Consider the following 17,327-nt stretch of genomic DNA (forward strand, 5'->3'; position numbering starts at 1 on the left):
CACATATACTACTGCTCTCTCCTGGTGTAACCCAGGCACATATACTACTGTTCTCTCCCGGTGTAACCCAGGCACATATACTACTGTTCTCTCCCAGTGTAACCCAGGCACATACACTACTGCTCTCTCCTGGTGTAAACCAGGCACATATACTACTGCTCTCTCCTGGTGTAACCCAGGCACATATACTACTGCTCTCTCCTGGTGTAACCCGGGCACATATACTACTGTTCTCTCCCGGTGTAACCCAGGCACATACACTACTGCTCTCTCCTGGTGTAAACCAGGCACATATACTACTGCTCTCTCCCGGTGTAACCCAGGCACATATACTACTGCTCTCTCCTGGTGTAACCCGGGCACATACACTACTGCTCTCTCCTGGTGTAACCCAGGCACATATACTACTGTTCTCTCCTGGTGTAACCCAGGCACATATACTACTGCTCTCTCCCGGTGTAACCCAGGCACATATACTACTGTTCTCTCCCGGTGTAACCCAGGTGCATATACTACTGCTCTCTCCTGGTGTAATCCAGGCACATATACTACTGCTCTCTCCTGGTGTAACCCGGGCACATATACTACTGTTCTCTCCTGCTGTAACCCAGGCACATATACTACTGCTCTCTCCTGGTGTAACCCAGGCACATATACTACTGCTCTCTCCTGGAGTATCCCAGGCACATATACTACTGCTCTCTCCTGGTGTAACCCGGGCACATATACTACTGCTCTCTCCCGGTGTAATCCAGGCACATATACTACTGCTCTCTCCTGGTGTAACCCGGGCACATATACTACTGTTCTCTCCCGGTGTAACCCAGGCACATATAATACTGCTCTCTCCTGGTGTAACCCAGGCACATATACTACTGCTCTCTCCTGGTATAACCCAGGCACATATACTACTGCTCTCTCCTGGTATAACCCAGGCACATATACTACTGCTCTCTCCTGGTGTAACCCAGGCACATATACTACTGTTCTCTCCTGGTGTAACCCAGGCGCATATACTACTGCTCTCTGGTGTAACCGAGGCACATATACTACTGCTCTCTCCTGGTGTAACCCAGGCACATATACTACTGCTCTCTCCTGCTGTAACCCAGGCGCATATAATACTGCTCTCTCCTGGTGTAACCCGGGCACATATACTACTGCTCTCTCCCGGTGTAATCCAGGCACATATACTACTGCTCTCTCCTGGTGTAACCCGGGCACATATACTACTGTTCTCTCCCGGTGTAACCCAGGCACATATAATACTGCTCTCTCCTGGTGTAACCCAGGCACATATACTACTGCTCTCTCCTGGTATAACCCAGGCACATATACTACTGCTCTCTCCTGGTATAACCCAGGCACATATACTACTGCTCTCTCCTGGTGTAACCCAGGCACATATACTACTGTTCTCTCCTGGTGTAACCCAGGCGCATATACTACTGCTCTCTGGTGTAACCGAGGCACATATACTACTGCTCTCTCCTGGTGTAAACCAGGCACATATACTACCCTCACAGAGCTGAACGTGTTATGAGACTCATCCAGCTTTGCAAGCTGCGATAAAATATCTTTTTTTTTTTTTATGTCAATTGCTTCCACCTCTACATTAAAGCCAAGCCAGCTGATTTAATAATGTACATTTGCAAAGTTTGGACCTGTAGAATTTTGTATAACATTATAATTGTTAGTCTTCATGGTATTGGACAGTCTGTGTGTTTTCTCTCCCTCGGTTTCCATGGCAGCCGTTATACCGGTGGAATTAGGGCCCTGTTGTCTCACAGATGGTCCCGTGAGGTCGGCATCTCTGATAATGTTTAATATAACAAGTAAACACAAACCTCTGCTGCGCCACGCTCGCCTGAGCGCTGATAATTGTGTAACGTGACACCCGGCTGCTGGCAGGGAATGTCACAACACGGTGTGTAACCAGATCTGGGTTTGCATCACGTCATATTACCCTGTCCTCTATTCATTTCCCATTATCCCACCACTGTGAGGACACCTGTAACTGGCATCGGGTGTCCTGGTGGGCAGCATGAGAGGGTAAAACAGCCGCCTCTGATTACTGCTCTCTAGCAGCCCCTCCATCTATCGTCCGCACTTCAGCCCATTGTGAATGCAGCTGCCAGTCACATTCACTTCACCTCGTTCACCCCCTCGCTGCCCGCTGTGCCGCCAATCCTGGCACTGACCCTTTCTACCGCTAATGGTATATATATATCTAAAGATCAAAACACGCTGTTATTTACTAAGATGGCTGAAAGCTCTACTTACACCATAACAACCAATGAGAGCCCTCCTTTCATAATGTAAATGGCAGTACCCGGGAAGGGCCGGATTCGGGAAGTGCTTTGTAGCGCTATTTGCATAAAGTCTCAGACGGGTGGCTGCCGGTAGACGCAGCGGAGCCCATCTATGAATCAGGCCCAAACGCTGATTTCTGATTGGTTGCTGAGATTTTGCACCTTTTTGTAATTTCCCCTCATGTAGACTAATGCAAAAAATAAATTGCCTACCCACTGTGCGGTTGTGCGCTGCAGACCCTGCGGTTGTGCGCTGCAGACCCTGCGGTTGTGCGCTGCAGATGAAGCATTCGTATGAATCTGTCTTATTTGTGTCCCCAGGGATAAGCAAGTAAAGGATTCCCTCTGCGTGATCGGAATCCAGGCACTGGCTGAGATGGATCGATGGAGGGAGGTCCTGCCCTGGCTTGTACAGTATTACCGGACCCCCCAGGACATGCCCCACAATATCATGGAGATGTGGTAATGGCTGTAGGGGTTTGGGGGGAGGGGTGTTACAGCGGTCACTGCTGGTGTATATATTTACTGGTTAGATTCTCACAGACGTATAGTTTAGCACCATTTGCATGAAATATTGATTTTATTTATCTCATCACCCTTAAATAATGTGGACGCCAAACCGCGCCAATGTGGGTAGCGATAGAAACTGCCGGCGCAGTGCCAGGGACCGCCACAAGATATTAGTCTGTCTTTTTGTGCAATCTGCAGGCCAGCTGGGCACTTAAATGGCCGTCCACATTGCGGCATATGTGGACACCTGTCATGTGCCAATCGGGAGGGTCTGTGTGAGATGGCATTACTTACAGTACAGTCCTGCTGCCAGCTTCTCATACGGTGCCCAGGAGATACTCTCACAGCGGGACATAGCGCCGGCGTCCCTGAGGGCGTTGTCTGTAACTTAGCTCCATCCTGTAACCGTCTCTCTTGTCTGTTTCCACAGCCTCCTGCTCTACAGCAGAGTGCGCCAATCCCACGTGATGCTGGAGCTGAGCAGAGATTGGCTTAAAGAACACGGCCATTGGCGGCCACCGGGTTACGGGAGAGTGGCCGAGCTCCACCTCCACAGAGTCCTCCTCCCCCTCGGCCACCTCTCAGAGGCAGAGGCCTTAGCCCAGGATCCGCTAGTGTTCAGCGAGCAGCAGCAGCTGGCGGCTCTGACAGCCGTGAGAGAGGAGAGGAGGCGCCTGGAGCAGGAAGAGGAGGCCGGTTCCCAGACAGCGGGTCAGAGCCAGTCCGTCTGTCCCACAGGTACGGGCTCATCTTCCCGTGTCGTCGTTGTGTTTGCAGATGACACCGTTGTCTGCGGCTCCCACGCTGCACGCTCTGTTTTGTGTTGCAGGAAACCTACAAGCGAGACCTTTGCAGGTTGCGCGGATGCTGTATGGGGCCCTGAGCGTGGTGGCCACGTGGATTCGGAGGATCCCTTTCCGGCAGATCGTGCTGGCTCTCCTGCTGATGTCTGTGATTGTACTGCGCTTGGATCCAGGTCAGATCTCAGGACAGGGGCCGGATGGGGCATTATATAGCCGAGTGTGTGCACGGAGGGGTAAACGGCGACTCGCTGACTATAGGGCGGATGTGTGCGACTAACAGCCTAGCACATCGCTGTAGCTAGCGTCCCACCTCATCGGGAATTCAGCTGTACAGGGTATAAACAGTGATGGGGAACAGGTGGCTCTAAGGTCACAGATGTCCCTTTAACCCCCCCCCCCCCCCCCCCCCCCGGCTCCCTCCTGTCTTATTGTCAGATGTGTATTTGTACAACTGGAGTTGAAGATCGCAAAAAAGTACAAGGAGGGGGATATGTAGGATCCCTCCCCGGCACTCTCCACTCACACATATCATGGCCCCCAACAAATAAAAGTGATGTGATCTCTAGTGTGATCTGTATACTTTTACACATCCCAGGGTCTTGTATCAGGGCCCCCACATGGGTGCGTCAGTACACGCAGGCAGTAGATCATTGCATATAGGTGGTCATTCCGAGTTGATCGCTCGCTAGCAGTTTTTAGCAGCCGTGCACACGCTATGCCGCCTCCCACTGGGAGTGTATTTTAGCTTAGCAGAAGTGCAAATGAAAGGATCGCAGAGCGGCTACAAAATAATTTTGTGCAGTTTCAGAGTAGCTCAAAACCTACTCAGCGCTTGCGATCACTTCAGACCATTCAGTTCCTGTTTTGACGTCACAAACACGCCCTGCGTTCGGCCAGCCACGCCTGCGTTTTTCCTGCCACGCCTGCGGTTTTCCTGCCACACCTGCGTTCTTTCGAACACTCCCTGAAAACGGTCGGTTGACACCCAGAAACGCCCACTTCATGTCAATCACTCTGCGGCCAGCAGTGCGACTGAAAAGCGTCGCTGCACCTTGTGTGAAACTACATCTTTCGTTGTACTTTTACGTAGCGCGTGCGCATTGCGCCGCATACGCATGAGCAGAAGTGCCGTTTTTTTTGCCTCATCGCTGCACAGCGAACGAATGCAGCTAGCGATCAACTCGGAATGACCACCCTTGTTGCAAATTAGTGGTGAAAATTATAATTATCAGTGAAAACTTTGATAAATAAGGGTGAAAGGTTAGAGGCCGCTATTATTATCTCTCGGTATTCCTCAGCTACATCCTTCCCCACAGATATAGGAGATATAGGATTTAGCAGTGTTTGTAGGATGAATGTAAACCATTTCCAGATTATTGAGACACGAGGCACTGCATTATTCGCCTCGTGCTGTCTGCAGTGTCTCAGAAGCCTGCCTATCCCCCATTTGTCTCCACAATGCCCCAGACTCAGCTTTCTGTGTGTCTCTGGGGTATCTGTGCACCTCTGGGGTATCTGTGCGCCTCTGGGGTATCTGTGCACCTCTGGGGTATCTGTGCACCTCTGGGGTGGTGGGACCGGTTGGGAGGAGGGAGGGATTTTGGAAATAATGTAATTAGGAGGCTGGAGCTGTAAATGTAAGAATTATGTAATGACATGTCACTTGTTGTCTTCCAGCTTCCCCGATGTCCAAGGGTCCTGTATCTCGTCTGCTACTATTACTCCGCCAAATTGTCACCAGTGTTTTCCGGAATCCGTCTACTGACCGGCTCTGATGCCCCTCTGGCCACAGAAACGAGCCGGGACTATGTACGGGGGAATGTCCAGGATGTTCCTCCCCGTGTGACGCCATGCGATGAGTAGCGCACATGTCTGGGATGGCTCAGTCACTGGACCTTAGGAATACGTCAGGCCTCAGTCTTTATACAACGAACAAAAGGATTACGTAAAGGATAAACGGCACATAGAGTAAACAAATGTATTGGTGGATCTTAGAGAGGTAACAGAGAATATAGGCGTCACAGTGCGCCGCTCAATGGCTCTGCCGAATCCCCAATGGCTCCCGTACCGCCCGCTCTGCCAAGTAGTAGGCGGAGTAAGAAGTACGGCGTGGGACCGTTACAGCTCCCGCGGTCTGGGGAATGGCGCATCCGTGCAAAGTACATTTTAGTTTTATTTATTAATCCACTGAGCTCCTCCCAAAGTGTCATTAGAGAAAGTAAAGTGTCATTATCACCGACGTGTCGGGGTTCTGTGTCACCAGCGCTAAATATCATCCCCATATAATAAGCAGGCTGCTTTATAGAGAGATCGCTACTCTTATTTCATTCCAAAATGTCATGTGTGTTCTATTATAGCAAGAATTAGGGGTCTTCAGGACTAAGTGCCAGCCAATCAGCTCCCAGCTGTCAATTTTCAAACACAGCCTGTAACATGACAGGAGCTGATTGGCTGGTACTTTATCTCTCTCCACTTTATCCCTTTCTCAAAGATTTAGTACGTAGACCACTTAGACCAGGGCTGGCCAAACCGGTCCTCGAGATCTACCAACACTTCACATTTTCCAGACCACCTAGCTGGTGCACAGGTGTAGTCATTACTAATTAAGATGTGCTGCATTCATTCCTAACTGACAATTCTACAGATCTCCAGGAGGCCTGGAAAACATGAACTGTTGGTAGATCTCGAGGACCGGTTTGGCCAGCCCTGACTTAGACTGTTAAAACCAACTTTGCAGTTGTTCTTGAGCTACAACCCCCGGCACGCTCTGCCGCTGCGACCTCCCCGGCACGCTCTGCCGCTGCGACCGCCCTGGCACGCTCTGCCGCTGTGACCTCCCCGGCACGCTCTGCCGCTGTGACCTCCCCGGCACGCTCTGCCGCTGTGACCTCCCCGGCACGCTCTGCCGCTGCGACCGCCCCGGCACGCTCTGCCGCTGCGACCTCCCCGGCACGCTCTGCCGCTGCGACCTCCCGGCACGCTCTGCCGCTGCGACCTCCCCGGCACGCTCTGCCACTGCGACCTCCCCGGCACGCTCTGCCACTAATCGTTCCCCACCATCAATGTGTCATTGTCCCCTAGTGACTGTGACACTGCAGTGATGGCGTGCCGTCTTACTACATTAAAATGACTTAAACTACTTGATTGAAATTATTTCTTATTCTGTTGATTTATCCCTGTACAGGACCATGGTGGTCATTCCGAGTTGTGCGCTCGCTAGCTGTTTTTAGCAGCCGTGCAAACGCTATGCCGCCTCCAACTGGGAGTGTATTTTAGCTTAGCAGAAGTGCGAACGTAAGGATCGCAGAGCGGCGGCAAAAAAAATTGTGCAGTTATAGAGTAGCTCCAGACCTACTCAGCGCTTGCGATCACTTCAGACCATTCAGTTACGGATTTGTCGTCACAAACACGCCCTACGTTCGGCCAGCCACGCCTGCGTTTTTCCTGGCACGCCTGCGTTTTTCCGAACACTCCCTGAAAACGGTCAGTTGACACCCAGAAACGCCCACTTCATGTCAATCACTCTGGGGCCAGCAGTGCGACTGAAAAGCATCGCTAGACCCTGTGTGAAACTACATCGGCCGTTGTGAAAGTACGCTGCGCATGCGCAGAAGTTCCGGTTGTTTGCATCATTGCTGCACAGCGAACATTTTCTGCTAGCGATCAACTCGGAATGACCCCCCATAATCGTTAGGACTGTGTATAACGTTTGGATTTCTTAATGCAGAAAAAAGTGTATTCATCTCTTCCTGCACATTGCTGCACTCTCTTGTGGTTGTTCACACTGAACCCTGTCCCTCTGCACGGTGGGGCAGCAGCTGTCATCACTAAATGTTCCTGCGCCGCTGGTTGCGCTGTGTGACTGTAGCCGGATAACAGGGCCCTTACAAATGTTATTCTTCTGTCTCGTTGGCTCGTTTCACACCTAATTGACACAAATTGCAATGAGTTGTCGCCAAAACTGCTACTGCTAGGGCACAACATCTGTTCCGGATTATAGGATTGTCGTCCAGTTACATCGTGACTGCATTTACCATTCATGTTGTCATTGCCTAATTGTGCAAACTCTGCCCTGCTGGATCTTCTGTGCGCGGCCGCGTCTGGCAGAGATCTAACCGCCATTAATGTCATTTAGTGAGTGGAGCTGCATATATCACTGGCTGAGACTGACTGCTGCGCAGGGCTCTCGTAGCCACACGCAGCGATTCCAAAGCCATAAAACAAGGTGAACAACTGACGCTTACAAGTAATTAACCACCAGTGTCCCTTCTAAATAGGCCTGCCTTAATATCCCTTTAATCCAGGACATTCATAAATGACACAGGTTCTGTGGCTGAATCAAACCATTATCATCAATGTTCCGGATTAAAGGGATATTATGGCAAGCCTATATATTTGTTTTTACTATTATTTTGAAATAAAGTGTTTTTTTCGATGAGACTGTTGTGGTAAATGACTGATAGAGGCGGGTGAAACAAGCTGAGGCATGGGGTAGGTGCCTCCTAGGTGAGGCCCGCTGTGTGTTGTGATGTCACAAATCGTGTGTGTGGAATGCCCTCTGCTCTCCTGCCCTGGGCCAGAGTAGCCAGGACACAGAGAGAGGCAGCTTCTAGGAACCGCTGCTGGCAAGAGACCCCCTAAACGCACGCAGAAATGGTACGGAACCCCCACCTTCCTATTTCACCATCCGTCGGGACTAAGAATAATGTCTGTAAGGAGTTGCTGGTTTCTAGTAAATATAAAAGGATTGTGTGTAATCTCTTAGTGGGTACCATTGCCTTGGGCACCAGGTCTCTGTGATTCGGATAGCCTTGTTACGTTATAACATGGGGGGCCTGGTGGGTTAGACTACCGCACTGTAATGCTCAAAGCTTTGGTCATCCATCTACAGGTTTGGGAGACCATCGCCTCGGCTGAGGTCATTCATATCTGCTTCCCCAAAGCATCTCTCAGACCTGTGCTAGTGGTTTCCCCAACCAGCAATTTTCCTCTGTACTTCTTACTCTTTAATACCATGCGTCTAGCACTTCCACTTTCCATCTCCATATTATTAATATGTTCAAATAAGAATAGTTCTGTCATTATGTGGGCGCTGTACAATGTTAGCCAACCCGTCAACCTCACACTGTGCCCTGAGCGGGTGTCGCGCCAGCCAGGCACGTGGAGCAGGAGCCCTGATGTTACATGTATGATTGTGTAATAATTCCACATCATGACATCTACAGACATTGTGAGACTTGTAGTTCCACTACAACTGAAGAGCCGCAATTGCCGTAAGTTGGGCCTTGCTTGTAGGAGCTTCCAGTCTGCAGTATTCATTCCCATTTATTTCGCTATGCGGCTGTGTTTCATTCATCGGCATAAATATCATCAGAATGTTGGACGGACTGTAAGGGGTTAACAGCATTCAGATGTGCTCTACAAATAGTTCCCTATTACAGGTCTGACATTCGGCCTCCTGGCACCAGCCCCCCACCCCCACCCCCGCCGCCGCTATTCCCTCTGCCCCATCTGCTGCAATTATGTTATTGTAATACCCACTGTGGACGCCTGACAGATCAACAACGGCACAGAGTTCTTCACACGCAATTACAGGTGCAAACGGTGATTTGCCGGAGTGGCTTCTAATGTTATGTCCCCTAGGATCCAGCAGTCATTGAGTTAAATTCTCTTTGTCTTTTTTAATGAGCTTCGTTCTGCGAGACCCAAACAAAGTCCTCCTGCAGCAGCCTATGGGGGTAATTCCAAGTTGATCGCAGCAGGAATTTTGTTAGCAGTTGGGCAAAACCATGTGCACTGCAGGTGGGGCAGATGTAACATGTGCAGAGAGAGTTAGATTTGGGTGGGGTGTGTTCAATCTGCAATCTAATTTGCAGTGTAAAATAAAGCAGCCAGTATTTACCCTGCACAGAAACAAAATAACCCACCCAAATCTAACTCTCTCTGCACATGTTACATCTGCCTCCCCTGCAGTGCACATGGTTTTGCCCAACTAACAAAATTCCTGCTGCGATCAACTTGGAATTACCCCCTATGAGCAGAACGCAGAATATTGGACTATATATATATATATATATATATATATATATATATATATATATACATATATATATACACACACACACACAATAAAGTAAATCTACTTATACATTGGGGGTCATTCCGAGTTGTTCGCTCGTTGCCGAATTTCGCTATGCTGCGATTTGTTGCTAAATGCGCATGGTACGCAGGGCGCATGCGCTTAGTTATTTAACTAAAAACTTAGCAGATTTGCTGTTGTTCATGCGGCGCTTTTCAGTCGCTCTGCTGATCGGTGAGTGATTGACAGGAAAGGGGCGTTTCCGTGTGGTAACTGAGCGTTTTTTCGGGAATGTGCTAAAAAAATGCAGGCGTGTCAGGGAAAAACGTGGGAGTGTCTGGAGAAACGGGGGAGTGGCTGGCCGAACGCAGGGCGTGTTTGTGACGTCAAACCAGGAAATAAACGGACTGAGGTGATCGCAGTCTAGGAGTAGATCTGGAGCTACTCAGAAACTGCAGGGAATTATTTAGTAGCAATTCTGCTAATCTTTCGTTCGCTATTCTGCTAAAATAAGATACACTCCCAGAGGGCGGCGGCCTAGCGTGTGCAATGCTGCTAAAAGCAGCTAGCGAGCGAACAACTCGGAATGAGGGCCTTTGGCAGGATGAAATGTTTGCAATACCTTTGATAAATTTGCCTTTTTCACAGCAGTCCTGCACTGTGACACATACCGATGACCAGTTGTACACTACGTAGACGTCACATTATATAATTAGTGGAACCATTATATCGATATGTATTAATGGGAAATGGACGTAACAAAGAAAAGCGACATCATTTGAATACAATATGCATTATATGCACCTAATATCACTTCATTCAATCATAGTTACCTTCTATCACAGCAGGTGGAAAAGTTATCTATCATGGTAATGTGGCCACTAGGTGGCAGTCTCTCTATAGCAGCAGCCTCCCGGGATAATAAGTACAGACCTGCGGATAAATGAGTGGCCGGGAAAAGTGGCGGGCGGAGGAGTCACTGAGCACATTTACAGTGAAATGCCGCAAAAGAACAAGCGTGTTCCCAATCCTTGTGCTGACGGAGCGCAGAACTGTGTCTCTCCCTGCCGTGTCATTGGTGGCTGTTTATAGCCCTCAGTCCTGAAACTAGACCCTAGCTATCCCCCCCCCCCCCCAGCCCTCCCAGGCGTCTGTGCAGCGGCTGGACAGGAATCCCCTGCTGTGGAGAGAAGAGGAACCTGCTTTACACCCACTATGTGGGGGATCAGAACCAAATCTGTATGTTGTGGGGGGAAGGGGGGGGTGTGTGTAATGAGACAGCTGCGCAACAGCATGACCAGAGTAGGGGGGTTCTGCTATTGCAGTGTGCACAGGACAGGCCTCGGGCAATAGGCCCCCTATAGCCTGGGGCCTACTCTAACCTTCCCGTGTATCCGGCATACAGGCATGGAGCTGTATCTACTGCACCTGTGTTATATGTACTGTGTGAGTGACAGCTATACATGCACTCTGTAGTGTGTGCATAATATGTACCCCCTTTATCACTGTATAGTAACATTGCACACTGCAGCGGTGGGAAATTGGCGGTTACCTAACACATGGTTATATAGGCCCTACACACTGGCCGATATTCTGAAAGATATGAACGATCTCGTTCATAAATGAACGAGAACTCGTTCATATCTTTCAGTGTGGAGACTCCAGCGATGAACTATGCGCGGCCCGCGCTCGTTCATCGCTGGTCTCCCTTCGGCTGTGCATGCAGGCCAATATGGACGATCTCGTCCATATTTGCCTGCACTTCAATGCAGCCGGGTGACGGGGGGAGTGAAGAAACTTCACTCCCCCCGTCACTGCCCCCCCGCCGCCGGGTTGCTCGTCGGCCGTATCGGCCGTCGGGCACCTCGGCGGCGCATCGCCGAGTGTGTAGGGCCCCTTACACTTTGGGGCAGATGTATTAACCTGGAGAAGGCATAAGGAAGTGATAAACCAGTGATATGTGCAAGGTGATAAAGGCACCAGCCAATCAGCTCCAATATGTAAATTAACAGTTAGGATCTGATTGGCTGGTGCGTTTATCACCTTGCACATATCACTGGTTTATCACTTCCTTATGCCTTCTCCAGGTTAATTCATCTGCCCCATAATCTCCAAAAATGCTGCTATAAGGAAAGCATAGACTGCGCCTATGATTATACTGTATCTCTGTCTCCCCCCCCCCCCCTGTGCAGAGGGAGTGTATCTCGGTGCATATCGGACAGGCCGGCGTGCAGATTGGCAATTCCTGCTGGGAACTGTTCTGCCTGGAGCACGGCATCTTGCCGGACGGCACCTTGTCGGATAAGGCGAATCTGGGCAGCTCCGATGATTCCTACACCACATTCTTCAAGGAGACTGGCAATGGGAAACACGTGCCGCACGCCATCATGGTGGATCTGGAGCCGTCGGTAGTAGGTAAGCGAGCACCTGAGCCCAACGGGAATGTCTCACCTGTTGACAAAGAATCATTCAGAGGCCTCCTGTAATGTCTTTTTTTTTTTATGGGTGCAGTACTCAGTCATCACCTGCAGGTGGCACTGGTCGTACTGCTACCATCCTGTGAAACATTGAGCATAATTCAGACCTGATGGCTCCTCTGTGAATTTGCAGAGGTTTGTGATCGGATAGTCGCCGCCCAGACAGTGAAAAAACGCCTCGTCCAAGTCTGCGTACGCCGTACGAAAAGCTTTGCATATGCGGGCCAGCTGCAAATCCGTTTGCAACTCACTCACCATCGAATTATTTTTCCACTATGTGCAGTGTGTGCGCAGGCCAGGACTTACTCCTACAGTGCTATACAAACAGGCTGATCGGGGCCGGAGCTGACGTCACACACCCGCCCACGCTTGGGAACGCCTGCGTTATTCCTGACACTCCCAGAAAACGGCCAGTTACCACCCAAACGTCCGCTTTCTGTCAATCAGCCTGCGTTCGCCTAGTCAAAAACGGCGCAGGATTTTTTTCGCAGCTTGGCCTCGTTATGATCCGTACACATGCGCAGTTGTTCGTTAATCGTCCGCCTTGCGATTTCGCACAACAAGCGATCAGATGTGAATTAGGCCCAGAGTCACTGTGCAGAATACGAGCATACAAATCATTACATAGAGATTGCAATGACTGTAAATTTCGGTTAATGGGGGTCATTCTGACACGATTGCACGCTGCAGTTTATCGCAGCGGTGCGATCGGGTCAGAACTGCACGTGCACCGGCGCATGCCAGAAGGCCGTTGTGCCGCTACGATCGCCTCTGCCTGATTGACAGGCAGAGGCGTTTGCTGGGTGGGGGGGGGGCTACTCTTGAAGTGCAAGGCATCGCCACTGTGCGATGCCTTTGCACTTCTGCGGGGGGGGGGGGGGGGGGGCGGCACTGACATGCGGGGCGGGATAGCCCTGTGCTGGGGGTCCCCCCGCATGTCAGTGAATGATCGTAGCTGTGCTAAATTTAGCACAGCTCCGATCATCTCGGAATGACCCCCAATGGGCGGTTTGGCCTGTTGAGTTTTATTGTTTTCTCTGTGGTATCATGTCTGTAGTCTTCTTGCAGAAAGTCGTCCAAAATGCCTCATATATGTAACTTATTTAATTTAATTAGCTATCGCATCACGAGTCCCAAAAAGGAGCAACCCACTAAGGGGTAATTCAGATGTGGACGGAGTTTCTTTTCATGAGGCAAAGTAACGATTATTTGTGCTTTCCGCATACACGGGACACGTTCTGCGCATGCATGAATGGGCTCTACGACGACAGACGCACTACAGCGTCAGACTGTCAGTGAGTGACAGTCTGATGCCCTTTGGATGCAGTGACGGGGCCCGTTTCTTCAAACAGAGGCATGTAGCCGCCTTGTAGGGGATGGGAAGAGGCCAGAGATCTCCGAGGTTGCACAGAGGTCTCCTGGCCTCTGCGACGGGTAGCTTGTGCAGCAACATGGTTGCCGCAAGCCTTCCGATGGCGAGTGAGTCCTCCGATGCTGCATCCTAGCACACAGGTGGGGTCACTGCTGCAGCAGGAGGTGTCTGCTTGTAATAGACGCCTCCTGCTGCACCACCGTACAGCGATATCACTGCGGCTTCCAAGGAAGCCACTACGTCCAAATCTGCATCAGGCCCTAAAGTCCTAGCGGGCAGTAGTTCCCATATTCTCGCAGCTGTTTTTACCATGACGGGGTGGAGAGAGTTCTGTAGATAATCTTATTGTGAGGTCCAGGCTGGATAACCAAGATGACTCTCCGCTCTTCTGTCCCCAGATGAGGTCCGCGCTGGAGCCTATCGCAGCCTCTTCCACCCAGAGCAGCTGATCACCGGGAAGGAGGACGCAGCCAACAACTATGCCCGTGGCCATTACACCATCGGCAAAGAGATCATTGACCTGGTGCAGGATCGCATCCGGAAACTGGTAAGGGCCATGCTACGTAATACGGTGAGGGAAGTAATGCAGCCGTTCCTGGTCTCACAATGAGTTCCTTTCATATTTCAGGCCGATTCCTGCTCTGGCCTGCAGGGATTCCTCATCTTCCATAGCTTTGGAGGTGGCACAGGCTCCGGCTTCACCTCGCTACTCATGGAGCGCCTCTCTGTGGACTACGGGAAGAAATCCAAGCTGGAATTTGCCATATATCCGGCACCCCAGATCTCCACCGCAGTGGTGGAGCCGTACAACTCCATCTTGACCACGCACACCACGCTGGAGCACACGGACTGTGCCTTCATGGTTGACAATGAGGCCATTTACGACATCTGCAGACGCAACCTGGATATTGAGCGACCTTGTTACGTTGATCTTAACCGGCTCATAAGCCAAATAGTGTCCTCCATCACCGCTTCTTTGCGCTTTGATGGGGCCCTCAATGTGGACCTGACAGAGTTCCAGACAAACCTGGTCCCGTACCCACGCATCCATTTCCCTCTGGTCACTTACGCGCCCATCATTTCATCCCACAAGGCGCACCATGAGCAGCTGTCGGTGGCAGAGATCACCAACTCCTGCTTCGAACCATCCAACCAAATGGTTAAGTGTGACCCGCGTCATGGGAAATACATGGCCTGTTGTATGCTCTACCGCGGTGACGTGGTGCCCAAAGATGTCAACGTGGCAATTGCCAACATCAAAACTAAGAGAGCGATCCAGTTTGTGGATTGGTGTCCTACAGGATTTAAGGTGAGAAGCTGGGACTTACCCAAGGGCCTCTGGGGTTAGGGTATGCCTCATTGATGACAGTGGTTCCTAAAACATTGATAAGCCCAGAACAACAGTTTTGTATCCCGAGACATGGGTGTCCTCTCCCTTAATTTAGATCCCCTCACTTCTGGAGTACAGGGTTTTTACTGTTACCATCGGTACTGAACTAGGAGATGACAATGGAGGACGTGGCCACTTGGGCCAACAGGAGATGGTTGCTCTTACTCTGGTCTACTCAGATCCCTCTTACCTTTATGCTGCCCTGGACATGTACCTCATTTGCCTCCATGATAAATACAGTCCATAGGGTGGTGGGATGTGTGTTCTTTAGCTGCAGTATTGATCCCCCTTGATGGACAGTAAACAACAGTAATTGCTTATTAACATGGGACAGAACTTAGTTACATAGTTGTTGAGGTTGAAAAAAGACAAATGTCCATCGAGTTCAACCTGTATTATACATTTTATATTAATTAAGTGCTGTATCCTTGGAAATTTCTTTCAGCTAGGAATTTATCTTATCCATTTTTAAACTTATTGATTGAATCCACCATTACTACCTTCTCTGGCAGAGAATTCCAAATCCTTACTGCTCTTACTGTGAAGAACCCTTTTCTCCGTTGTGTATGACATTTTTTTTCTTCTAACCTCAGGGGGTGTCCTATGTTGCGTTTTTTTGATAAACAGATCGTCTGATAAATCCTTGTATTGTCCCTTTATGTATTAATAAATATTAATAATGTCCCCTCTCAATCGCCTCTTTTCCAGTGTAAACATATCTAACCTTTTGAGTCTTTTTCCTCATAATTCATCAGTGCCTCTAACCCCTTAACCAGTTTGGTGGCTCGCCACTGAACCCTTTCGAGTTCCAAGATATCTTTTTTTATAGAGAGGTGCCCAGAACTGTACACAGTATCCCAGGTGTGGCTGCACCAATGATTTATACAGCGGCAGAATTACACTCTCATCCCTAGTCTCCATACCCTGTTTTATGCATGCTAACACCTTATTTGCTTTAGTTGCTGCATTTTGACATTGTGTACTGCTACCAAGTTTATTATCAATGAGCACACCCAAATATTTTTCAACTACCGTTATCCCTTCATTTTCCCCATTTAGTTTATAGGCTGCCCGATTGTTCTTAGGTGGTCATTCCGAGTTGATCGCTAGCTGCATTTGTTCGCAGCGTAGCGATCAGGCTAAAAAACGGCAGTTCTGCGTATGCATCGCAATGCGCACGCGTGACGTACAGGCACAACGAACGATGTCGTTTTGCACAGGGTCTAGCGATGCATTTCAGTCGCACTGGTTGCCGCAGAGTGATTGACATAAAGTGGGCGTTTCTGGGTGGCAACTGACCGTTTTCAGGGAGTGTGCGGGAAAACGCAGGCGTGCCAGGAAAAACGCAGGCCTGGCTGGGTGAACGCTGGGCGGGTGTGTGACGTCAAATCCGGAACTGAATAGTCTGAAGTGATCGGAAGTGCTGAGTACTTTTTGAGCTACTCTGAAACTACACAATTTTTTTTTGCAGGCGCTCTATGATAGAACCGTTCGCACTTCTGCTAAGCTAAAATACACTCCCAGTGGGCGGCGGCATAGCGTTTGCATGGCTACTAAAAACTGCTAGCGAGCGATCAACTCGGAATGACCCCCTTAGGCCCAAAGTGCGTCACTTTACATTTGTCTATATTGAACCTCATTCTCCATTTATCCGCCCAGACCAAATTAATTTGCAGAACAACTGCCCATTCCACCGTTGACTCAGTATGTGCTATAGTACAGGGTAGTTAGTTTATAACACTGACTGATTTTGTATTTATTCATTCCTCTCGCAGGTTGGCATTAATTACCAGCCTCCCACTGTGGTGCCCGAGGGGCACCTTGCCAAAGTGCAGCGGGCAGTGTGCATGCTCAGTAACACCACTGCCATCGCCGAGGCCTGGGCACGACTGGACCACAAGTTTGACCTGATGTACGCCAAGCGTGCATTCGTACACTGGTACGTGGGCGAAGGCATGGAGGAAGGGGAGTTCGCAGAGGCCCGCGAGGACCTCGCTGCACTGGAGAAAGACTACGAGGAGGTCGGAATGGATTCGTTTGCAGAAAACGATGATGGCGAGGTGTAAATTCCATGCGACGCTCAGGTTGTCATCCAGATGATTAAGTTCATCTGCAAATAAAACTTATGCAAGCTATCTCTATGGACTGAACGTTTATTGTAAAAAAAAAAACTATTGTTAGAGTTAGTCGTATATGAACTGGTAAAAATATCCAAATACCAACTTATTCTGGCATAACTATCCGTAGTGCCAGGACAAGGCTCCTGGTGTTAGAGGTCAGGTGGGTATTTCCGAGGCCCTACGTTCAGTTATAACCAGGGTGCTTACTAAGTGGTCTTCATGTGTCTTCTCCATTTTGGATCAACGTTAAACTCCTCGAGCAGT

General features: G+C 49.8%; 2 protein-coding genes across 6 annotated transcripts in view; both read left to right on the plus strand.

The window, feature by feature from the left end:
• PEX26 (peroxisomal biogenesis factor 26) overlaps positions 1–8,063 on the plus strand; it is a 44,879-nt gene extending 36,816 nt beyond the window's left edge. For all 3 annotated transcript variants that reach the window (XM_063929281.1, XM_063929280.1, XM_063929282.1), the window contains exons 4-7: positions 2,634–2,774; positions 3,253–3,560; positions 3,652–3,798; positions 5,303–8,063. In XM_063929281.1, the coding sequence (XP_063785351.1) occupies positions 2,634–2,774; positions 3,253–3,560; positions 3,652–3,798; positions 5,303–5,400 (694 nt within the window). In that variant the 3' untranslated portion in view covers positions 5,401–8,063. The remainder of the gene's footprint in view (positions 1–2,633; positions 2,775–3,252; positions 3,561–3,651; positions 3,799–5,302) is intronic.
• A 110-nt stretch (positions 8,064–8,173) lies between these two features.
• TUBA8 (tubulin alpha 8) lies at positions 8,174–17,078 on the plus strand. Of its 3 annotated transcripts, none has more exons than XM_063929279.1 (5): positions 8,174–8,281; positions 11,897–12,119; positions 13,952–14,100; positions 14,182–14,862; positions 16,719–17,078. In XM_063929279.1, exons 1-5 carry the CDS (start codon positions 8,279–8,281, stop codon positions 17,007–17,009), a joined length of 1,347 nt encoding a protein of 448 aa, XP_063785349.1. In that variant the 5' UTR covers positions 8,174–8,278; the 3' UTR covers positions 17,010–17,078. The 3 variants fall into 3 exon arrangements, with proteins under 3 accessions (XP_063785349.1, XP_063785348.1, XP_063785347.1); XM_063929278.1 differs by having other exon boundaries at positions 8,232–8,336; XM_063929277.1 differs by lacking the exon at positions 8,174–8,281 and adding an exon at positions 10,830–10,943.
• Positions 17,079–17,327: the final 249 nt, after the last annotated feature.

The sequence above is a fragment of the Pseudophryne corroboree genome, chromosome 6 (genome assembly GCF_028390025.1).
Source record: "Pseudophryne corroboree isolate aPseCor3 chromosome 6, aPseCor3.hap2, whole genome shotgun sequence".
NCBI classification, from domain to species: Eukaryota; Metazoa; Chordata; class Amphibia; order Anura; family Myobatrachidae; genus Pseudophryne; species Pseudophryne corroboree.